The sequence below is a fragment of the Chiloscyllium plagiosum genome, unplaced genomic scaffold (assembly GCF_037043375.1).
Source record: "Chiloscyllium plagiosum isolate Xiang-an unplaced genomic scaffold, Cpla_swu_hap1 HiC_scaffold_2, whole genome shotgun sequence".
NCBI lineage: Eukaryota > Metazoa > Chordata > Chondrichthyes > Orectolobiformes > Hemiscylliidae > Chiloscyllium > Chiloscyllium plagiosum.
In genome coordinates this window covers 82,319,805-82,345,940 of record NW_028270140.1, presented here as the reverse complement: position 1 = coordinate 82,345,940, position 26,136 = coordinate 82,319,805, and the positions used below count along the sequence as shown (strand labels likewise).

Below are 26,136 nucleotides of genomic sequence, written 5' to 3'. Positions count from 1 at the left end.
CTTGTTGATTTATATTAATGACTTACATTTTGGTGTACAGGGCACAATTTTAAAATCTGTGATTGACACAAAACTTGCAGGTATGTATAGAGGGTGGTGTTAAACTTGTGTAGGATATAGACAGGTTAGCAAAATGAGCAGACATCTGGGAGATTACATTTTATGTAGTGAAGTGTGAATTATTGATTTTTGTAGAAAGAATTGAGACATGCCACATAGAATGAAGGGTACAATTCTCAAAGTGTATACAAGAATAGATATACCTTTGAAGTCATTGATTTTAACAGGTGATACAGATTGAAAGCATGATTAAGAAAGCAAAAAAGGATCCTGGGTATAATAAGGAGCTCAGATTACAAAAGACTAAGTTATGCAAAACCTGTACTTAACAGTAGTTCAACCTCAACTGGAGAACTGTGTTTACCTCAATTGAGGAAGGATGTGAGACCATTTGAGAGAATACAGAAAAGATTCACAGGAAGGTCGCAACTGAGTTCAGTTGTATGCATAAATTAGAGCACTTGAGACTAATTTCTTTGAATATAACACTGATGAGAGGTTTGATAGAGGTATTCAAATAATGAGAGGTCTGTAGAATTTAAGGGAAATTTTGTCCACAATGGAAAGATTGAGAACAAGGCAACACCGATTTAAAACAATCAGCAAAGAAAGCAACGGAGAAACAAGAAGAAACATGTCCATTTAGCAAGTGTTTGGGATGCGAAATGCACTGCCAGCGAGTGTGGTGCTTACAGGCTCAATCAAGGCATTCAAAAGGGAATTTGATTATTATCCAAAGAGGAAGAATGTGCAGGTAAGAAGCCTGGGAAATGGTACTTATGCGCTCAATTTATTTGGAAACCCCATGCAGACATAACAGGTCAAATGGTCTCCTTCCATGCTGTAATAGTTTCGTCATTAGTATCGCGTAATTGCCATAATTGGAGTATTCATACTTTACACGATACATTTAATGAGTCAAAACATCAACAGAAGGACTTTTACCGTACAATACAATTCACAGCAAAACTGACATCCAGCTGTCTAATACTTCTTATATCCAGGGCAAAACAGAAATGGTGTGCTGATGCTGGAATGGAAATCTTTGGTGCTGAAGAAGAATCAGATAACTTGGAAACTAAGGCAGGACCACATTGTGGTTCCATTGCCGCAACTGGTGCTGCAGTGGAAATAAGAGAAAAATGCAATTACTATAACAATCAATAACTGCATCTACTATGTACAAATATACAAATTAGGAGCAGGAGTTGACCACTCGACCCCATGAGCCTACTCATCATTCAAAAAGATCATAGTTAACCGAATAATTTCACATTCTTAGCCACCTTGAATAAATCTTTTTGCTCTTGCTTAGCAAGAATTTAGTTACCTCTGCCTTAAAAATATTTGAAGACTTCAGTTTCATTGTTTTTTGAGAAAATGTGAAAGTTTTTACATTTAAAAATATGTAAAGCAATGTTTTCCAGCAAAACATCATATTCAAACATCACATTCACATCAGGTACAATATGATCGATGTAAAACTTATGGTATTCTGTCAGATTTTGAATTTCTCAGAAATATTAACAGCACCTGTTAACCACATTGCAGCTACACAGGGTACAGAGCCCCAACTTATGGAAATGGTCCTGCAACTCAGGCTTCAAAAAAATTCAAGTGCCTGATCAGCTTGGGAGTGTTGTTCTGTTGCTGGGTAACTGCTCATCAACATTTTCAACTTTCCAGGTTTTTACTTTGTAGTCAATGGTGCAACTTTAAAGCTACAAATTGTTTCTCACTATCTGAAGATTGGAAGATTTGGGCCATTACGTGGACATCCTTTCAAACTACACACAACAATAAACATGCCATAGCATGTCCATCCATGTTTTACCTTCGACCCATCATATCCGCAGGCATTGATATGCTCAACCGTATCCTCACACCATTGCAGCCACACACACACACACACACACACCTCCCCCAAGTGAATGGTTTGGCTTTGGGATGCACTACCTGGAAGTGTGGTAAAGATAGATTCAATTGAGGCATTCAAGAAAGTATTGGAAGATTATTTAAAAGAAACAATGTGTAGGGCTACAATGAAGAGGCAGGAGTTTGGCACTCAAACAAAGTACTCAGACAGTCAATGCACGCACATTGAACTTAATGGCTGCCTTCTGCACCATAACAATTCTGTGATTATTTTCACAGTCACAGATTGGAAGGGGCATGGCATCCAATTAGTTTAGTCTTGGCAGTTTGGGGCCACTTCAAATCACTTCAAACTATGGGGGCCTAGATTCAATATTCCTGCAAAGATAATCCTGATTTCTTTGCTGTGCTTTAAAGTATCTCCTTCAACCCCTCTTCCTTAGATCCTCCATCCTCATCTCCAAAAAGTGCATGGAGGCTTTTAATAAAACTGAGATCATCAATTAGCTGTTCATGATGCATCCCTCTAACTATCAATCCAATGAACCAAACTTCCCTCTGAAGTTACTCCTTCTCCTTGTCCCAAACTCATATTTTCTCTAATTTTCCATTCTTGCAGATGCCACCACGAAGCCCATTTTACCGTCAAGATCCACTTCCAGTTCCGTTGACCCTCTTTGCACTAAATTGCTGAGCACCTGACTTCCCATCCTGGTCCTAAAATTAGTTGATACTGCTAATGGTTCACTCTATTCAAGCATGGTCCCTCTCCCCTTTAAGTTTGCCATCATCAATCTTCCTGGACCAACACTCAACCTTTATCATTCTTGAAACTACAGCCCCATCTCCAACCTTCCTTTGCTCCTTAACTGTGATGTTACCTTCCAAATCTGTGTCAATTTTTTTTTGGAACCTTATTTTAGCATGCCTGCCAAAATATCAAAACAACTTTTCCCAAAACTGCAATGACATTCTATGTGATCATGACAAAGACAAACTATCGCTCACTGCCCTTCTTGACCGGTTTGCACCCTTTAACATGGTTGACCATATCATCTTCCTTCAATGTCTCTCAACTGTTGTCCAGCTGGGTGGAACTGCAAACGCTTAAATTTAGCCAAAATATCACTTGCAATAGCTTCTCATCCTGCTCTCGTATTCCCACAAGGAGCTATCCTTGATTCCCAGTTTCTCATATTTACATGCTTTCCCTTGGCTATTACATTCAAAAGCACGTCAGTTGCCTCATGTGCACTGAAGATACCACCTGTCTTGATTCTGGCAATGTTGCCACATTGTCTGACTGTTCTTCTGATATCCACTTGTAAATGAGTAGAAAAGAATATGTATTAAATATTGGAAACATTGAGACCATTGTCTTTGGCATCCTTACAACTCTGTTCCCAGCAACCAATGCCTGGCAACTGTGGTTGAACTAGACTGCAAGTTTGGTTTCATATTTGAGCCTTCAATGAGCTAATAACCATATCTGCAAACCTTGATTTTTACTTCTATATTATCACAAGACTTACCAAGCCTCTGTCTCATTTAAAACTCACTGCCTAAGCAAATCTGCTGTGGAAATCCTAATTTATGGCATTATTATCTTAACTATTTCACCTTACTTCTAACTGGCATTACAGATTCTACCATCCATAAATTGGACAGCAAAACTTCTGACTTACACCAATTACCCATTACTCATGTACTCACTGACCTAACTTGACCCCTGTTAAAAGAGAGTTTCAATTTTAAATTTCTTATCCTTGTTTTCAAGTTCCTCCATGCCTAATCTCTCGCTACTTCTGTAATTTCCTTTAGACTAACAACCCTCCAAGATACCTGCATTTCTTTAATTCTGACCAGATATCCGTGATTTCAACTGTTCCACCATCAGTGACTTTGTCTTTAGCTACCTATTTCCTGAATACTGGAATCCTTTCCCTGCAACATGTAGGAAATCAGAAACACTTCCAGTGTCCATAGTGACTACAAATGCAGGAAGTGTGTTCACCTGCAGCTCCTGATTTGCCGCATGGTGTGGACTCACTATGGAGCATCCACGAAGCTGAGCATGTTGTGGATAGCACATTTAGCAAATTTAGCACCAGGAAGATGAGTAAGTGTGGACAGTCGGTGCAAGAGTCCATTGTGGCCATTCCCCTCTCAAACAGGTATACTGTTTTGGATGCTGTTGGGTGGGGAATGGACTCTCAGGGGAAAGCAGCAACAGCCAGAGCAGTGGCACTACAACTGGCACTTTTGTACAGCAGGGAGGGTTGAAGGTTAGGAAAGCAGTAGAGATATGGGACTCTACAGTCCAAGGCACAGACAGGCATTTCTGTGGCCACAAGTAAAACTCCAGAATGGTGTGTTACCTTCCTGATGCAGGATGTCTCTGAGCGGACACAGGATATTCTGAAGGGAGACAGTGAGTAGCTCGAGGCTGTAGTCCATATTGGTACCAACGACATAGGCAGAAAGAGAGATGCAAAGGGATTTCAGGGAGTCACATAGGAAACTGAGAAGCAGGACATGTAGGACATGTTATAATCTTAGGATTACGTCCTGTGCCAGTGGAATATGCAGATAGTACAGTTAAATATGTGGCTAAAGGGCTGGTGCGGGAGGTAAGGCTTCAGGTATGTGGATCATTGGGATGTCTTCTGGTGCAGTTGGGACTTGTACAAGAATGATGTAATACACCTTATGTGGATAAGGTGATCACGATGGCAGACAGAATGCTTGCCTTTATTAGTCTGGACACAGAATATAAAAACTGCAAGTCATGTTGCAGCCGTATTGAAATTTGGTTAGGCCACATTTGTAATACTGCAAACAGTTCTGGTCACCACATTACATGGAGGACATGGAGGTTTTGTACTGAATCAGTTTACCAGAATGGTGCCTGGTTTGGAGGGTATTAACTGTAAGGAGAGATCTGACAAATTTGGTTTGTTTTCATGTGAACGTCAAAGGATGAGGAGTGACCTGGTAGAAGTTTACAATATTATGAGAGGCATAGATAGAATGGGTAGTCAGAGTCTTTTTTCCCGGGTAAAAATTTCAATTACAAGGCGACGTTACAAGCATAAGGTCAAAGGGGATAAGTTTAAAGAAGATGTGAGAGGCAAATTCTTTACACAGAAGTTGGCAAGTGCCTGGATTGCACTGTCAGGAGGAGACAGTGGAGGCGAATACAATAGCAACATTTAAGAGTCATCTTGACAGATACATGAATAGGCAGGGAATAGAGGGATATGGACTGCACAAAGGCAAATAGTTTGAACTTGAAAACGGCATCATGTGTAGATGCAATCTTGATGGGCTGAAAGGCCTGTTCCTGTGCTATACTGTTCTTTGTCTTCTCTGTTTTTCTTTCTTCCTTTAAACCGCATGTTAAACCTACCTCTTAGATAAAGCTTTTGGCCTAACATTCCCTCGGGGGCTGTGCAACAAACGTTGCTTTACACCTGAGAAGCACTCTGGGACTTTTTGTTACATGAAAGAAGATGTATTTTATGTTACAAAATAATCCATTAAAATCCTTTAACCAAATATCCCATAAGTTAGCAAGCACACAAATAAGTTTAAATTCATCACAGTTGAGAATACTTTGAGTGGGGAACAGTGTTCCTTTTCAACGAAAGACAAACCAATAATTTAAATGAGACAACACCTGTCCCCTTTCAGGAAGCACAACCTTAGTCAAGATATTTAATAACTAATCATTCAAATAAAATTAGATAAAGAACATTCAAAATGGAGGCTCTCACAACTCAAAATAAATTGCTTGACATATATTAGCTTTGGACAACATCCTCAGAATAATGGACTCAAAAGTCCACACGATCTTTATGTCTGTAATTGATCAAACTGGAAGAAACAAAATGAATGACGAGAGATATATCTTCCTGGTTTTGTGAAACTACAACTCACATAATAATGCACAAAGACAATCCAGCAGAGAGTAATTTGAGACTTCATTACATATTTAATAAGTAAACAAGGCTGTAAATGGACATGTCTTCTTAGAAGAATTTGCTTCAGTCTAATGGTAGGGCGAAAGAAGGGGTCCAATCAATGAGCAGACTTTAAAAGAAACTCCTGAGAGGACTATAATGTGCTTCACTTTCCAGATATATATTTACAACAAGGTCAAGAAAAGCAATGTGGGCTTAGAGATCAAAATACGGCAAGCAATGTGGTAGTACAGTTAAGCCTTGGAACTGGAAAGAAATTTAACTCTAAAAATGTCACAATTGAAAAAAAAATTAGAATCACAAAGCAGAATTAGATCCAAGATTAAACATTGTAACAATTACTATACTTTGTTATTAAAGATTAAACAATAGAAAAAGATCACCTCATATCAATAAACATGAACAGCTTAAGGTACAATTTACCACTTTTAAGAAATGCTTCTTTTGGCCTATATAATATACTGCTGCTACATCTCTATCACTCATCAAGGTGTCTGTCTCTATTCCAATGTCTCCCAAATGCCCTGTCATCAAGGGCATTTATTTAACTTTGCTTCTGAGAAAGCTCGTGCTGTCAGCTGCAATAAATATGAGACTAAAAATTCATCCTAAGTATAGAACTATTTTCTCTATTTTATCCCCATGAAAGGAGCAGTTCTTTCTGGCCCCAGTCCCACTTGAAATTTAATATACATACATTCACATTTTGGAGCAAGGACCATATTATGAGCACCCCGGGTCCATATGTTACTCAATTTGAGATAAGTTCAGTTCGGAATGTTTGAAAATTTGAGAATTCTTATTGATGCAGTCTTGTGCATTGCACAACACTTTTCACAGAAACTTTTAATGTGTAGCAAATTCAGTATTCTGCAGGTTAATCAAATAGAGAAATATTGAGAAATGCATATGTTGGGGGATTTTCATTTTTGATTCGAAATTTTACACAGGGAATATATATCATTGGGGCATACACAAGATTAGGATAAAAGCCAAAATATGCAACATCTAAAGAAAACCTGGAGAATTTTGACATTCCACAAATATAAAATTAGATTCTCAGGCCATTCAAGAATAGTGATGAACTTAAAACACTATTAAGAATGCATTTAAACCTACACAATGAAAAATATTTTTTCAAGGGCTTTTACAGAGAGGCTAACAGCATTAAAGAATGAATCCTGGAAGGACTTCATCAGCACACTCCATGGGGAAGCAAAGAATGACTAACAACTTCTGGATTTCAAAGCTTAAACTCCACTTGTGTAGACAACAGTGAGAAGTATTAACAGCAATCACTGACAATATCTGTGCCATTATTATTGCAAAATCCATTGTATTAGTAAGAGAGTTTAAAAAAAATTTGTATAAGTAATCAGATAATTAAACTGAATCTCACCTTGGGAAGGTTTAACAGTTTGAGATGAATGTGCCTTGGAATGCAATGCTGCTCCTGATTGCTGTTCTAATTGTTGTTTATCTATACATTCACCAGAATCAGTTATCACAGCAAGTAAAGACAAAAAAAATGTAATGATTATCAATTTAATTCAACCACTGTCTAAATAGCTCTGGCAATTTCCAGCTACTACAGTATAATGAATTTGAAAGGACTTTTGTGAATCTGTGGCAGTGTTCCTACCTCCGAGTCAGGAGGCCCAGGTTCAACTTCTGCTCCAGAAGTGTGTAATAATGTTTCTGAACTGGCTTATTCAAAAATATCTATAATTAATGTGATTTAGGACAGTGGTACATACTAAGTTAACAACTTCAATTGTTTAACAGAAATGGTTTGGATTTTAAAATCAAAAATTCTGAATTTGTAAATGAAACTAAGCTCCAGGAAGGCTGGTCAACACTGAGGAAGACTGCAACAAATTACATGAATTAACTTGTAATTGGCAAATGAAGTTGAACATATAAAAAAGCAAGGTATTCCATTTTAGTTGGAACACTGCAGTTCACTTATTACTTAGGACATCAAAGTCTCGTGGCATACAACAAAGACATCTCAGACTATAAACAACAAAATGTATGCCAAAGGATAACAAGGCTATGAAAAATAGCAAACCAAGTAGTAGGCCTTATTGCTAGAGGGACAGAATTAGAAAACAGGAAAATTATTACAAACATTCATGAAAACTTGCTTAGTGCATGCAGAATACGGCATATAGTTTTGGTCACAGTGGCTCAGTGGTTAGCACTACTCCCTCATAGTGCCAAGGACTCCAATTTAATCCTCCCCTCAAGCAATTGTCTATATGGAGTTTGCACACCGTCTCCATGTCTGCATGGGTTTCTGATGGGTGCTACAATTTCATCCCAGAGTCCAAAGATTAGCTGTGCTAAATTGCCCATAGTGTTCAGGGATGTGCAGGCTAGGTGGGTTAGCCATGGGAAATGTAGAGGGATGAGTCGAGGTGGAATGCTGTTTGGTGTGGATCCATTGGGCCAAATGGCCTGTTTCCACACTGTAGGGATTCTACGATTATGTCAATGATATATCCAAGCACTGGAGAGGGTGAAGAGAAGCTTCACAATTATAGTGCCAAAAATGCGCAATTATGTATCTGCAAAGAATTGATAAGGTGGACATCATTCTCTTGAAAAAAAAAGGTGAGAGGTGATCTAATAAAGATCTTTAGCATAATGAAACATTTTAATAGAGTATATATAGCTAGAATGTCTTTGTGTACAACCAGAGGTTATTGACACCAGATAGTTACCAAGAACCCTGATGTGGAATTCAAAATAAACTTCCTTACCCCAAAGATTGGCAACAGTATGGAACTGGCTGCCTCTGGGACAGGCTGAAGTGAATAGCATTGAGTTATTTAAGAACATATAAAAGACTAGAAGAAATAAACTACTTGGCCCCTCAAACCTGCTCTATTATTCAATAAAATCATGATCTCTTTGTATTTCAATTTCTGAATCCCCATTTACTCTGAATAATCCTTATCTCACCTGCTTAACAAAATTCCACACACCTCTATTTATTTGGAAGTACTAGCTTTCAGAGCGCTGCTCCTTCATCTGGTAACTATTGGGGCAGGATTAGAAGACACAGAAATTATAGGAAAAGATCACAGTGTCATACAATTAAAACAATATATTGAACAAACCTAGATTGCTGTTAAGTCTTTTATCTTTTAGAATGGGATGCAGGTTTCAGTTCATTCATCTGTAAATGTCCGAACTTCTTCTAAGTCACATTCTCGAGATAACTTAAGGTTTTATATGAACAAAAGTGACATCTCAGCTGGGATAATGTATTAAAGATGTGAGGTTAGACTCTGTCTGTATCCCACTCTTGAGTCAGACTGGTTCTATTTCCAAAGTCGGAACTTGTAAAATGTTATATGGATTGACTGCCTGCAGGTTGTGTGCTTTTTGAGCAAAAATAGAACGTGTCTGCAAATACAACTCTGCAAATGCAAATTCACCCATAGACTTATATACATGCGTGTGTACATGTGAGAGTGAAAGAGAGAGAGAGACAGACAGAGTGTGTACGTGAGTGTGCGTGTGTAAGTGTGAGTGCATGTGAGAGTGTGTGTTGCGTGCGTTCGTGCATGCTCGGTAGAGTGCAAGCGTGCATGTGACGGAGTATAGGCTTGGGAGAGAGTGTGTATGTGTGGATATGAGTGTGGGGGTTGTATGTGTCGGAGAGAGAATATGCCTATGTATGTAAGAGTGTGTGTGTATGCGTATGTGAGAGTGTGTACAGTATAGTGGGGTCACCTGTAATGTGACATGAACCCAAGTTCCCTGTTGAGGCCATCCTCATGGGTACTGAACTCAGCTGTCAGCCTGTGCTCGGCCACTCTGCATTGTTGCATATCACAAAGTCCACCTTGAAGGATGGTCACCTGAAAATCTGAGGCCCAATGCCCCAACTGCTGAAGTGTTCCCGGATTTGGAGGGAACACCCATTACCACCATTACACGTGGGGATACCACCACCATGTACACGGGCAGGTACTTATTTGACTCAGCCAATGCAGTCTATCTCATATGCGGCAGGCAAGGTTGCCCAGAAGGATGGTACATTGGAGCGACCAAGCAGACTCTATGACAATGGATGAACGGATACTGCACAACAATCGCCAGACAGGGATGCTCCCTCCCAGTCGGGGAACACTTCAGCGGTCAGGGACATTTGGCCTCGGATCTTCGGGTGACCAGTCTCCAAGGTGGACTTTGGGATATGCAACAATGCAGAGTGGCCGCGCAGAGGCTGATAGCCAAGTTTGGCATCCATGAGGATGGCCTCAAGGGGATTTTGGGTTCATTTCACACTACAGATGATCCCACTACACTATACGCTCATACACACACATACATACTCATGCAGACCCTCTCTCATACACACACACACACCCCACACTCACACCCATGCACACACCCTCTCACAGGCTTATACTCTGTCACACTCACGCACACACGCAAACACACACTCTCTCACATGCACTCACACGCACACACACTCACTCTCCCTCCCTTACATGCATGTGCGCACACACACACAAACTCATAAGTCTATGGGGTGAATTTACATTTGCAGAATTGTATTTGCAAACATGTTCTATTTTTGCTCAAAAAGCACACAACCTGCAGGCAGTTAATCCATATAAAATTTTACAAATTCCTACTTTGGAAATAGAATCAATCTGACTCAAGATTGGGATACAGGCAGAGTCTAACCTCACAGCTTTAATACACTGTCTGAGCTGAGATATCACCTTTTATTAATAAAATCTTAGGTTATCTGAGAAGGTGACTTAAAAGTAGTTCTGGGATTTATATATTAATGAATCAAAACCTGCAATCTACTCTAAAAGAAGAAAGACAACAGCAATCTAGGTTTGTTTAATATATTGTTTTAATTGCATGACACTGTGATCTTTTGCTATAAATTTTACGTCTTATGATCCTGCTCCACTAGTTACCAGATGAAGAAGCAGCTCTCTGAAAGCTAGTACTTGCAAATAAACCTGCTGTTGTGTGACTTTTAACTTTAATAATAATCAATGATCTCTGTCTCCATTGCCTTGGACGCAAAAAGTTCCAAAGTCTCACAACCCTCAAAGGGGGAAAAAGAAATGCCCCTTGGTCCTTGACATTCTTTCCACATATTTGGCAAGACCTTTTAGAATCTTATACATTTCAATCAAGTCTAAACTCCCACGGAACCAAGTCATTCTATCAAATCTATCCTCATAAGACAGCCCGCGCATTCCAGTTTCAATCTAGAAAACCTCCTCTGAACTGCCTCTAAAGCACTCATATTTTTCCTTAAATAAGGCAAGTAAAACTGCACACAGAATTCAAGACGTAATCTCACCAATGCCCTGTGAAACTGAAGCAAAGCATCCTTAACTTTTATGCTCCAGCTCTCTCATAATAAAGGGAGAGCATTCCATTGATCTTCTTGATTGTAATCCATACTCGTATACTAATCTTTTGACACAAACTCAAGAAAGCCCAAATCCCTCCGGACCTCATAATGCTGCAGCTGTTCTCTATTTAAGTATTCTGTTTTTATTATTTGATCAAAGTGAACAACTTTGATTGTAATTCCACTAAGTTCCTTCCTTCCTGTACCTCCTGATTTAGTTCTATTATTGGAATTTCTTTTTGTATAGTGGACAAACATACAGGGGAGAAGTGAATAAAGGACTCCAAGGATAAATTTAGATGAGGTTAGATGGGAAAAGACTCAAGTTGCAAAGCTAAGGATTATAGCTCTAAACAGCACAGCAAATATCCTAAGGTCACTTCAAATTATGCCCTGTGGTATTTTTAATTCAGTCACAGAAATAATTTGCCTTAGCACTACCAAGTTGTACTCACCTTTTTGAATCTCTTTATTTTCTTCTCCCTGCAGGCTATTCGCCTCATTTTCTGTGGCCTGGTCTCTGCTGGGAGGGGAATCACTAAGTTCGGGAGAAATGTTTGCAACATCTACAGTCTTGGGCTTTTGTTCAGGAACTGAAGGTTTAACAGTTGGAGGAGAAACTATTCGCTGCATCACTGGAGACTTAGGTTCAGGTTCCATTTTACCTGGACTAGATTGCTTTAAAAATATGTTATTTGGTCAATAGTGGAAAAGGCAAATTCTCAACATCCAAATTATAATCAGAATATATAAAAACCTCTTAAGACAGAAAACAGATTCAAAGTTCAGTATTTAGATCTCCATTGATCACTGATATTTAACTAATTAGATAACAAACAGAATTACATCATCTTCAGAATTTTAATTCCTGATTAGTTAATTAGGACAAAAGAATTAAAAAGCAAAGATTTTTAACCTAACAAACAAATTCTAATTAGTGTAGAATCGTCAAGTAGCAACACTACATGCAACGCCTTTCAATGAAACAAATCTTGGACAACTCTAACAAAGCTAAATATCATAACAAGAAACAGATTAGAAAATAATTTCAGAATAATAGTTTTATCTGGTACTCATTGATTCCAACAATATGTGGTCAAAACCACTATAGTTTTCAGAAGAAGCAGGATTTCAAGATGTAAGATAATGAAACTTGTTTGCATATCTGTACTGGTGCCTCCACTTTAATGTGATCATGTATTTTTAACCTTGTAATACAATTCTAAGCACTTAGAACAACATGTGTATGTTTGAAACAGAAATTGTAGTTGTGAGTTTGACATTCTGTAGTTATGCATTCCTGTTAAATGTAGTGCAGCAGCACCTCCATCAGTAGGAAATGCAACTACATTGTGACAAGTTTTCAACAACAATTTTCACTACAAATGTAAAAATAGGAATGTATAACAAAAATATCAAATGATGTGGAAGAACTACAAGACATTTTATCTATTAAAAATAGAAGGGTGTATTTTTGACAATTTTATACATTCTTACCACCAGTTTTTAAACATAATTACAATAATAGCACTGATTCTATCCACATGGTTAATATTCAGAAAGAAAGAATTATTACTTTCCTGACAGGTTTACAGTAAATTGTGACTGGATTCAAGCACAATGGGAAAAAAATTGCTTCATAGATGAAATAAAGCAAATAGTAACTACCTGAGATTTTATTCCTTCTTTTCTAAGAGTTACTGACACGCCCACAGTCGGAGACAACTCAAGTGGCAGAGGAGGGTCCTTTTGCTTTGCTTTGTTAGGTGGCACCAAAGTAAAAGCTCCTTCAACTGCTGCAGGGTGCTGATCTATTTCTTGGCCTCTTTTTAATAATCCTGCAAGTGAGACCTCTGTACTGCCCAATGACCTGTCGCCACAGCACAAATGAATCTGAAGTTTAAAGGAGAAAACAAAGTAGAGTATTCATTTTGCACTTAAATCCACCATCCAGAGGCATGACTAGACTTTAGACATTTCAGATGTCATTTTAAAAAATTAAAATTTACAAATTTTACCTATCTTGTTCACTAAAGTCCCTTTGGGGAAAAAATTCTGCCAACTTTATCCTTATGTCATACTAGACGCACAGCACTATGGCTGATTCTTAACTGCCCACAGAAACGATCCAACAAGCCACTCAGTTGTACTAAGCTACTATGGAAAATAATAAAACTAGACTGATCATGTGGCTGTGACCGAGGCATGAGATTTAGACAAATTGGCAAATTCCTGATGAAGAGCTTCTGCTTGAAAAGTCTGCTCTCCTATTTCTCGGATGCTGCCTGACTGGCTGTGCTTTTCCACCGCCACACTTTTTGACAAAGGCAAATTCAGTCCAGGCAATTTTCTTTAATTTCAGACTCACCAAATTGTATTGTACAGCAAATGCTCTAAGTTCTCTCCAATTATCATTTCTATTTACTTTCTATCCTATGGGGAGAACACTCTGGAAGTAGAGTCCCAGGAATCCTCAACATTGTCTCTAAACACAATGATAATGAATAGCATTAGACCAAAAATGGAAAAAGCTGCTTCTGCAGATTACCAGGTTTCAGTTGCATCTCAACACCACATGTAAGATGCACTAAACTCAATATGGGCATGGTCCTTTCCTGTCAATGATGGCATTTTTTGGAGGAACAGGTCACATGTTTTATGGCACTACCAATTTGTTAAATGGGATAGGAAAGATCGAGAAGTTTAAAATTGGGTACACATTAGGCACTCTCAGCAATCAGAAAAAATAGTACTGTATTCCACCACAAACTGTAGGCTGCCATGTGCAGTCCTTATCCTGATAGGCAATTCAGCAATTAACAAGAAGAGGGTCCTTGGCTATTTCTACCTTCAACTATGGTATGACTCAGAAAGAAAATACAAAAGGCTTTTGAGAAGTTTTGAGTACAGAATCTCTGCAGTTCTTCTTCTATCGCCATAAGAACATGGCATACCTCCAGGCTCTCAATTATATTTTACTATTCAAACCTCAAATCTCTTAATTCCCTTAGTTTTGAAGAATCTTTCAATCTCAGCCTTGAACAGACAATCAAAGTTCAGGATACAGAGCATTCTGAGAGATTGACAAACTTGCTCTTTGAAGAAATTTATCCTCATCTCTGCTCCTGAGGCAACACCCCCTAGTTAAAGACTCTCCAGTTAAGGGAAATTGTTTCTCAACAATTGCATAGACGCTCAAATGACATGGACTGTGGTGAAAAATATGGCAAGAAGTCCAGCAAGGACTACTTCAACATCAGGAACAATCATTACATATTTTAACTAGGTACTGGATGTAGACTCAAAATTCTTGCTAGACAGCAGTGAGGTGCATACTAAGGCTATTGCTTGCTAACAACGTTTTAACTGCTGATTTCACCTCTTTAATATGCAGCTTTCTACGAAGACATTTGCTGCAAGCAAATGAGACATTGAGAATTCTGGACATGGGAGTCAGAGCGGATACCAAGTGTATTCAACTCAATGTTGGCTATCAGTACAATGGACATGCGCCATTGGCACTAGCCACACATAGCCCATAGCCACAGATATTTGACTCAGACATGTGCTAACTCTTGGCACGTCTCTCATCCACTGAAAATATGCTTCTGTGCTTCCGTGCTGCACCTCAAAGTGCAAAGGGAATAATAGCTGGAATGCTACAGCAAGAAATGGCTCTCAGGGGCAGGCATCCAGTGCATGGACTGGATGAAGCTGCATCACAGAATGTTCGTTTGCTCTCTTAGTATTTAGCCACCTTTGAGCTCACCACACCTATGCTTTGTCCCTAAGCTCACAGTTTTGCTGCATTGGTGTGCTACTTAGCACAGACACAAAGCCAAGAAGGTTGTCAGCAGTCCTCAGTCAAGTCAAGAAAGATAGCCTTTGTTCAGTGGGCCCTGCAATTTAAATCAAGGGCAGCCTCCAATTCCAGTCCAAAGACGTGGACTTGATCAGTCAGTAGCTTGGGGTGGTCCCAGTCTGCAAAGCAAGGTGCTAATTTCTCCTTCTCTACCACATCAGGGGCAAAAATCAAGACCATGCAGGACAGCTTTGAATCCTCCACTGTCAACATCCGTGCAGGCTACCAATTTGCTTACAACACAAAGATAGGCAGCAAAGTTAATTGTGAAGAGGATATATGCAAGCAATGAAGCAATTTAGATAAGTTAGTGAATGGACAAAGATCTAACAAATGGGGTATAATGTGGTAAATTGACCACTTCTGCAATATCAAGAAAGAGTAAGTCAACACAGTTTGCACGTGGCAGAATTAAGAATGAAAACACCAGTCACGAGTCAGGGGATGCACACTGAGGTGGCTGTATGGCATGTTTTCACCTAATACATGAGCAGCCTGATAGGAATCCAAAGGTCAGACCAATTATGTCAAAATCTAAAATGGGAAACATTGATCTCATCACTGATTTTTCTTCACAGATCAGGACATCCATGTCACATTTTTATTTACTTTACCAAACAGCTGGCTTAACTTTGATAAGAATAAGGAAAAGAAGAGAACAGCAAGGACAACAGAAGCAGAAACAAGACACTCAAGATGCTGCATCTGTGGAAGAACGAGCAACAGAATTTCTTCAGCAATTTCTGTTTCTGTTTTAGATATTTAGTATCCTCAATTTTTTGTTCTTTTTATTGAACTTTCAAGCCACTGGCTCCTTTCAAGGCTCATCTAGGGACATGTGGCTTCTCCAAATCAACCCACAAACACAATCAGGAGTTCACAGAAAACAATATAGTTTGTCCTGTTTACCACAGAACCAGAAAGGGAAGGTGCCAGAACCATCAGATTTGCTGCCATTGTTGGGTACCCTCAGGTTCCAGGAGCCATCGACTGCAGTCATGTGGCACTGGGAACTCCCAGGCATCATCCAACCAGGTTCCCGAAAAGCAAGAGATGAAACTCTCTCAATGGTCAGTGCATTTGTGACCATAGACAACAATTCCTGCGGTCATGCACCCACTATTCAGTGAGCTGTCACAACATGCCGAACTCCCAGATTCTCTGAATGTCTGTCAGCGCCAACACAATCTCTAGGGCTGGACTGTGACTAATGATCCCAGTGCAAAACCATCAGTTTGATATCCATCAGTGCTTCAATGCAGCACACACATTCACTAGTGCCATCAGTGAGGAGGGAACTGTCTTCTGAATATGCATTTCCGATGTCTGGACTGCTCACGAAGAGCATGCCGGTACAGGTGGTTCTTCTGTAACATGATAGTTGCATTCATGTGCAACTCCGCATTACAGAAAAATCGCATTTTACAACCAGCAATTAAGGTGTTGGTGATGTAATCGCATTACAGCCAATGCATGTTTTAAAAGTTTGCATTTTAGAAACAGTGTCCCCAATTCATCAATCGCATTATAGCGAATTCGTATTAACGAAAGGCGCGTTAGAGCAAAATGACCTGTGCTCATCAGACAGACTAAGACATAGCTTAATATAAGTGGAAATCTAAAAGAAGGGCTCTGGAACAGCTACTTAACTCCTCAGGCAAGGAAAAAATAAAACAATCTGATAAAGTTTCTGAAGGAGGCAGTGCTGATGATCAGGATGCTGAGAAAACGAGGGCAATAGTGAGACAAGGCAGACAGGCCATAATAACCTGACAATGGCTATGCCTGATAATATTTTTAAAAATTTACTCATAGATGTGGGACGTGAGCGTTGCTAGCTCGGCCAGCTTTTATTGCCTATCTATAGATGCCCTTGAGAAGACATTGGTGAGCTGCCTTCTTAAACTGCTCAATCCATGTGCTGTAGGTAGACCCACAATACCATTAGGAAGGGAATTTCATGTAGATATATTTCCAGGTCAGGATGGTGAATCGCTTGGAGGGGAACTTGCACGTGCTGATTTTCCCATGTATCTGCTGCCTTTGTCCTTCTAGATGGTGGTGGTTGTGGGTTTGAAAGGTACTGTCCAAGGATCTTTGGTGCAGACTATAAGTGGTACACACTGTTGTTACTGCATTTCGGTGGTGGAGGGAGTGGATATGGTGCCATTCAACTGGGCTGCTTTGGTGTGGATGGTGTCAAGCTGCTTGATTGTTGTTGAAGCTGCACTCATCCAGGTAAGTGGGGAGTATTCCATCATACTCCTCACTTGTGTCTTGTAGACAATGGACCGGCTTTCAGGAGCCAGGAGGTGAGGTACTTTCTGCAGCATTCTTAGCCTTTGACCTTACACTTGTTGCTATTGTATTTACATGGCTAGATTGGTTCAGTTTGTGGTCAACGGTAACTCCCAGGATGCAGATAGTTGGGGGATTCTGTGATGGTAATGCCATTGTATGCCATGGGTTGACGGATTGATCATCTCTTACTGGAGGTGGTCATTGCCCGGTATTTATGTGGCACAAATGTTGCTTGCTACTTTTCAGCCCAATCAGCCAAATAGCATCACATGAATATTTGTGGACATTCTGAAGTAATAGCCGATTGCAAAGCAAAGCCATTCCAGCCCTCAAGGGAATGCTCATTTTATAACTGAAACTTTGATACTATGTTTGTCACAGACTATCAAACATGTTTCCTTGTGCACCAATAACTTCTTGTTTTGTTTCCTAATCAAAGAATCAGTTACATGAAGGCTGTGGCCAAGCTATGCCAAACATAGTTTGCAAATATCACAGAGACAAAGCTGACGTGCATTGTGTTGAATTTCTGCTGAAACATCACCATCTAGTTTAAGTTCTCACTTTTCAGAAGTTATGTTCCTCCTATAGGACAGCAGTGATTGAAAGGCTCAGCACTCTTCACGCAGCTACACATGATGCTCATGTCAGTGTTTACGGTAGTCACTTGCTCTCATGTTAGTAAACAAGGAAAGCAACAGGTCAAATGTCTTAACAGATTTGTACAGACCACAGGAATATATCTCTAAACTCTATATTTACTTTGTGTAGTGCTGTATGGAAGATGCAACCAACGTGGATTCAATGTTATTTAACCTTTCTTTTCCTCCCATTACAACTGGGTGGCACCCACAGCAGCTGTAGCTGAGCTGAAGAAGCCTATTGACAGCTATGCTACCTTACCTCGATGACTTTGGCAGTCTTCTTCCATTGGGCCTGGATCAAGAGGTGTACTTCAAACCTCCTGGACCTGACCTTTAGGTACCTGGCAGAGAGGAGGTGATGTGTAGAACAACTCTGGAGTGTCTCACGATGACAATCCTTGGCTGTCAGCTGTCACTCCTCATCCCTGTTGGGTGCAATTTCACCTCCTTCATCCATCAAGAGATGGAGGATCTGCATCGCTGTCAAGGTCACTTGGACCATCTCATCAAGCCATTGAATAAAACCATTCATGGCTTGCACAATGGCATGGAAGCCCAAGTCCTTATCCAACAGATACTGAATGCTCTGCCTGACCAGGTTCTCCAAGGCAGCCACACCTGGTTCATGGAGATAGTCACGCATTCACCTGACATCAGACAGAACTTAGGAAGCTTTCTCTACCCTTCTTTCCAGTTTCTGCCAAGGGTGTCAGATGCATGCAGACATTCCCCGACTTACCTAGGCACTACCATCAGCTCATCATCTGTACATACTAAGACATAGAGAGATGCCTGACATAAGCTTACAAGGTGAGCAAATGGCTAGAGCCCTATTTACACAATTGCTGACAAGGTCAAGGAAATATGCAAATCCCAAAGTGCATTTTTACTAATGAAGGTAAGTTTGCATTTGTGGTAAAGGATCCATTAGATTTCCCAACTTGCATATCAATAAAGAGAATGCACCTTTCATTGCTTCATTGCAAAAGCGAATGGCAGTTCAGGATAGAGTGTATCATGGTATTTAAAGAAATCTTTAGATGTATCTGGAGTTTCAAAGATTTCATCAACACATTGGATATACAAACATAAGGTTGGAGGTTAGGGCATTTTCCATCAAAAACATGCCTGAACAATGATTTCACGTAGGTATTCCTCAAGTTGCTAATGTCCAAGCAGGTTAAGAAGGCATCTGACTAAAATTCAGCTGAAGTCAAGTTTGCTAGCTTTATTTGAAATAAATACAGAAATTATGCAACTTCATTTCACACCTGAGTTTTATAAGAAAAGAAAGAACACCAGGGTTCTGATTGCACTTTACACTCACACACACATATACACTCTCTCTCACAGAGAGTATTACACATGGAGCAATTCGTAGAATACGCAAATAAGTTGAACAGTGAATTGCATTAGCTTTACATACTCAAATGAATACAATGAAAAGTTTACAAATCGCCATTTATAGGGCCACCTTCGGAAGCAAGGTAACTAGATAGAGATTTTTCACAGCAAGTTCTAAGGAAGAAAAAAATTAGAAAAATAAAGAAATAAAAAGGCTAGCATTACAGATCATAAAAGTAAATTAGAAAAATAGAGAAATAAAAAGTTCAGAATAACAGTTCTACCAACCCAATTCACGCTGGCACATTGCCTCCAATCTGTGCCAGGCCTTGAATCACCTGTTGGGAGATTGCCGTGTTAGGCCAGCAAACCACCATGCCAGGCCACTGAAAGACACCACATGCCATCAAAAGACCAATACACCATGGGAGGTCACCATGTCAGGCTGAATGACCGCCAGGCTGGGAGACAGCTGGACTGGGCTGCTGAAAAAGCACAGCATGTCAGAGTGTGGTGCTGGAAAAGCACAGCATGTCAGGCAGCATCTGAGGAGCAGGAAAATCGACATTTCGGGCAAAAGCCCTTCATCGGGAATCACCATTCCCGATGAAGGGCTTTTGCCAGAAACATCGATTTTCCTGCTCCTCGGATGGAGTGTGACCTGATGTGCTTTTCCTGCATCACACTCTCGACTCTGATCTCCAGCATCTGCAGTCCTCACCTTCACATTGCCAAAAGAATGCCACAGGCCTCTGAGAGATCACTACATCGAGCCACTGAGAGACCACCATCACAGGTTGAGAGGACACCACACCAGGCCGAGAGGTCACCTCACCGCGTCAATGCTGAGGCCAGCAGTTCAGGACTTTGCAGAGAAGAAAGAGAGAAAAAAAGAGAAAGAAAGAAAAAAGTAACAGACAGAGCCGGCTAGCTCCAGCTGAAGTGTCGTATTCCATCGCCATCTTGGAATCAGTTTGCACCATCTATATATATGCACAGCTGCAACTCACCAAGAGCTTCCTTCCACTGTATCTTTATGCGATCTCTATCATTTAAAAGGACTACAGCAACAGATGCATGGAACAGCACCACCTGCAAAGTTTCTCCAAGTCACACCATCCCGACCTGGAACAATACTGTTGTTTCTTAACTATTGCTAAATTCAGATCTTGGAACTACCTCTCTATCAGCACTGTGGATATAACTATTTGCTTATGCTACTTTAACCAACACGTCACTTGCCCTTTACTTCATTTTCGGCAAATAATCTTCATCATCACCATCTCTATCCTACCCTCTTCCCAATCTAATCAGCAAATACTATAAGAAATGAATTGCAGTATGTAATACTAAAACTACCTGGAGATTTGGTTGGGAAGATAAGAACAGCTGGAGAACGTCTAGTTGACTCCGAATTCTCACTGAAGCTCTTTCAGGTGCAAAGTTCGGGTTCATCAGGTCAATGAAAGGATCATTGGTGACATCATTTCCCAGCAAAGTGTAGTAAAAGAAAAATTCAGGTCTCCCCTCTGGTAGCTTGATTGTACTTGGAATCAACTGAGAATAGTACAAAGTTACACTGTGGATTAATTTTCATCAAAGTAAGCTTTGTTAGCATACAGATATGAAAAGTGTGGTGCTGGAAAAGTGCAGCAAGCCAGGCAGCATCCGAAATGTTGATTCTCCTGCTCCTCGGATGCTGCCTTGCCTGCTGCGATTTTCCAGCACCACACTTTTCAGCTCTGGTCTCCAGCATTTGCAGTCCTCACTTTCTCCTAGCATACAGATACGGCCACATACAAATTACAAACAAACCTTTGCAGCTTTGAGGACCAAAACCTCAACTGTAAAAATCAGATAAAAACAGCAATCCCCTGAAACATATCCATCCGTGGGAGATATCATTTTAAGACCTATTATGGTTCCACTGTGAGCAGTCAGAAGGACTTCCTTTTAGTTTGGCAGTTAAGGGCAATATATAATTCATGCATTTTGTTGAACATTACATTCATCAAATGGAGAAGCTGTAGGAGTATTTCTACATTATTGAAGAACATGGCTCAACTCTAGCTAAACAATCTGGTCTTAAAAAAACAAATTTGTCTTGGTTCAAAATACATGAATAGCAGTAATGAATTACAGGCTGAAGTCCAAGTGATGAAAAATTTAATTAAAATTATTCTGAAGACTTGAGCATGAAGTAGTAATTAAATTATCTGACAGGCATAATGAAGCACGTTTCACCAGTATTGCTATACGATTAACATTACTAATCCTAAATTGAGACGAGTGCTTTCACCAACCTGCTCTAACTGTGTTGCAAATGCAATGGTCACAGAAAGCATAAAGAAATCGGTGCAGAATTCTGCTGGCCCAATCTGATAATAGCTTTCGTCCTCATTCAGAACTGCAGTCAGATCCTTGGGGTTCAAATCCAGGATGGGATCAGGCGAAGTTTCTATCACTACAAAATGTGCAAATAGTTTAAAAGCAATTTTAATTACTGAGTTTTGTCAACAGTGTTATGACTTTAAGCACTGGATTTGTTCAAATTATATTTAGAAAAAAAAGAGCATGATATACTTACTTTTAGCAAATGGATCTTACAATGTTACAAGTGATTTTTCTACATGTACAATTGTATTATTCAAATCACAAAAATATTTTAAATAACAATTGAGTTCTGAGTGCAAAAAAAACAAGGCTAAAGAATATCTTAAAGACGCACAACCAAAATATTACATTTTTTTTACAGACACTGATTAGTCTATTTTAGATACATTTAAATAATGCAGAAGACTGCTTTTGTAGCTGGCAAATGAAGAGGGTGTTAAAATAGAAATAATAAGCATGTTCAGCAGTAAGATAGTATTTTTAAAAAGTAAAAGAAACCAAGTGAAATGTTCAAAACTCTAGCTAATCTGTTACAACAATCACAAGTTAAAGGTCAACCTGAAATGTGGATTCATGGGATAAATCCAACTGATGCCATAATATGTAATAATTCCATTTCTGTTGATGCTATCAGTTATTTTTAAGGTAATCAATGTCATTAGATATCAGGTACAAGTATAATCCATCAGCCTTGTGCAATATCCTTGAGGTCTTCCAAGTAACTTTTATATTTTTAGAATACCACATCGTACATGTAGTAATTGCTGACTAAATATTTCTTTTGAGTTGGTTGATACAGAGCACCTGACTCTGTTTGCTGTAAAAACAATATTGCATATAAAATTAGAATTTTAAGTGATAGATTCTAATCCAAATCTTCCTATACGAATTCCAATAAAATTCTTCCAAAATACTAAATAACTAATCAACTCGATAACATTTGGCCCAACAAGTCCACACCAACCCTGTGAAGAAGAACCCATCCCCCTACATTTACCCCTGACTAATGCACCTAAAACTATGGGCAATTTAACACGGCCAATCTGTGGATTGTGGGAGGAAACCGGAGCACCCAGAGGAAACCCATGTAGACACGGGGAGAACGTACAAACTCCACACAGTCACCCAAGGTGGGAACTGAACCCCGTTCCCTGGCGCTGTGAGGTAGCAGTGCTAACCATTGTTGCATCCAACATCTCCTCCACACAGTTTTAAAACTTCAGCTAAACAATTTATCCCGTTCAGTTCGATTGAAGTCCTACATAGACACAATAAAATTCCCTGAACAACCACTAATTTGATTTTTTTTTAAAAGTCAGCACCTTCCCCTACTCAACAGACGATTCAGGGACTTCCTCAGAAGACATCTTTAGCTTTTCTGAATGTGGCCCCATTTTGAGGCTGGAACATTGTCAGGGCAATTGGGCAAGCAGTGGAGTGGGCAACAGTAAGGAGAAGACTTAAGGGAGAAGGGGCACAGGAGTCTACCATTGTTGTCTAAAAGTTCACCATCATTCTGGGGTCTCCACCCTCACTTTGAGAAACACTGATACAGATCATTGCTGTGGATAAATAATCAGTTCAGACCTTTGAGGACAACAGTTTTTTGCTGTTAAAATAAAGCATGATTTTATTTCTGATCACAAAAGAACAGATTTGTAAAGTACAACAAAAAGGAATCTCACTTCTCCGCTAAGACAGTGACATTCATTTTGAATTGTGATAAACAGAGAAAATAATTTATTTTGAGCAGTTTAGTGAAAGCTCTGCATCCTTACTTCAATGCCTTACTTCAAAAAGGAAAGGAATATCCTTTGCAAACACATACATCATTCAGGTGTGCATGGAGGAGCTCCTTAAAACACAGCTGCGTGCCAATTTTGAGCAAACTATGAATGTAACCAGCGTTTGAAATCTTTCTTGATTATCAAAATAAGAAGAAAGATAAGGGAAAAAAAATGAGCTGAATCAGCTTGAATATAAAACAGAAGGTGCACTTTTCTGATCAGCACACATCACATTAAAAGCAATCTCTCTGCAAACATAAGGATACTGCAGCTAGAAGCAGGAGTAAGAAATTCAGCCCCTTGATATGATATGATCATAGCTAATTTCATTTTGGCCCAATTCCACTTTCCTGCATGCTATCCATAACTTTTCAAGGCATTGTTCATTAAAATTGTGTCTACCTTCTTAAATTTATTCAATTCATCTGACCTGGGGTACTGAACTCCACAGATTCACAACTCTTTGAGAAAAGTAATTTATCCTCATCTCTGGTTTAAATCAGCTACCACTTACCCTAAAGCTATGACTTGTTGTTCTAGATTGCCCCACATGATGAAGCATCTTTTTTGTGTCTACTTTGTCAATCCCCTTTAGCATCTGATGTACCTTAATTAGATCTCCTCCCATTCTTCTAAATTCCAAGAGATATAGACCCAAACTGCTCAAGTTCTCTTCATAAGACAAATCCCTTATCTTTGGAATCTAGTGAACGTCCTCTTAACTGCTTCCAATGCAACAACATCCCTCCTCAAGTAAGGGGACTAAAATTGCACACAATACTCCAGTTGCAGCCTCACTAAGACCTTGTATAGCTGCAGAAATACTTCTCTTCATTTATACTCTATTCCTTCAGCAACAAATGCCAAAATACCATTTGCCTTCCTGATTACCTGCTGTACCTGTTTACTGGTTTTCTGCAATTCATGCACGAGGATATCCACATTCCTCTGCAAATTTCTCTCCAGTTAAATAACAAATTGCTTTTCTATTTCTCCAATAAAAATGGATAATTTCACACATATCCATGTTCAATTTTATTGGTCTAATTCTGACCTATTTGCCTAATCCATCCATAGCCATTTGTAAATTTCTTATTTTTTCATAACAACTTACTTTCTCACCCAGTTTACTGTCATCTGCAAATTTGGCTATTGTACTTTCTATCCCTACAACCAAATCATTAATAGAGATTGAAGATTGAGGACTGAGCCCTGTGGCACTCCACTAGTTACATGTGAAAGCTCTGTCCTTAAAACAGCTGCGTGCCAATTTTGAGCAAACTATGAATGTAACCAACGTTTGAAATCTTTCTTGATTATCAAAATAAGAAGATAGATAAGGAAAAAAAAAATGAGCTGAATCGGCTTGTATATAAAACAGAAGGTGCACTTTTCTGATCAGCACACATCACAGTAAAAGCAATCTCTCTGCAGCTACCACGCTCCACCTTTTCGTCCATTACATCGATGACTGTATCGGCGCTACCTCGTGCTCCCATGAGGAGGTTGAACAGTTCATCCCCTTTACTAACACCTTCCACCCCGACCTCAAATTTACCTGGACCGTCTCAGACTCCTCCCTCCCCTTCCTAGACCTCTCCATTTCTATCTCGGGCGACCGACTCAACACAGGCATTTACTATAAACCGACCAATTCCCACAGCTACCAAAATACACCTCCTCCCACCCTGCCCCTGTAAAAACGCCATCCCATATTTCCAATTCCTTCGCTTCCACCGCATCTGCTCCCAGGAGGACCAATTCCAATACCGAACAACCCAGATGGCCTCCTTATTCAAAGACTGCAATTTCCCCTCAGACGTGGTTGACGATGCTCTCCACCGCCTCTCCTCCACTTCCCGCTGCACCCCTCCAATCGCCACGAGGACAGAACCCCACTGGTTCTCACCTACCACCCCACCAACCTCCAGATACATTGTATCATCCTTCGTCATTTCCGCCACCTCCAAACAGACCCCACCACCAAGGATATATTTCCCTCCCCTCCCCTATCAGCGTTCCGGAAAGACCACTCTCCTCCCCAACTCCCTGGTCAGGTCCACACCCCCCACCAACCCAATCTCCATTCCCGGCACCTTCCCCTGCAACCGCAAGAAATGCAAAACTTGCGCCCACACCTCTCCCCTCACTTCCCTCCAAGGCCCCAAGGAATGCTTCCATATCCGTCACAAATTCACCTGCACCTCCACACACACCATTTACTGCATCCGCTGCACCCGATGTGGCCTCCTCTACATTGGGGAGACAGGCCGCCTTCTTGCGGAACGTTTCAGAGAACACCTCTGGGACACCCGCACTAACCAACCCAACCGCCCCGTGGCTGAACACTTTAACTCCCCCTCCAACTCTGCCAAGGACATGCAGGTCCTTGGCCTCCTCCATCGCCAGACCATGGCAACACGATGCCCGGAGAAAGAACGCCACAAGGGATGAATGCAGATTTCTCCAGCTTCCTCATTTCCCC

General features: G+C 40.1%; 1 protein-coding gene across 4 annotated transcripts in view; it reads right to left on the bottom strand.

Annotated features, from left to right (window-relative positions):
- The window catches only part of cep120 (centrosomal protein 120), a 105,459-nt gene that overhangs the window by 53,493 nt on the left and 25,830 nt on the right, over positions 1-26,136 (bottom strand). For 3 of the 4 annotated variants that reach the window (XR_015760673.1, XM_087998113.1, XM_043711748.2), the window contains 6 exons: positions 21,774-21,934; positions 20,830-21,027; positions 12,988-13,212; positions 11,775-11,997; positions 7,318-7,398; positions 1,006-1,180 (listed from right to left, as the gene is read on the bottom strand). Coding sequence is in view for 3 of the 4 variants with exons in the window: in XM_087998113.1 (XP_087854239.1) it covers positions 1,006-1,180; positions 7,318-7,398; positions 11,775-11,997; positions 12,988-13,212; positions 20,830-21,027; positions 21,774-21,934 (1,063 nt within the window). In the remaining variant the exon portion in view is untranslated. The remainder of the gene's footprint in view (positions 1-1,005; positions 1,181-7,317; positions 7,399-11,774; positions 11,998-12,987; positions 13,213-20,829; positions 21,028-21,773; positions 21,935-26,136) is intronic. The other variant, XM_087998117.1, reaches the window with a different exon arrangement.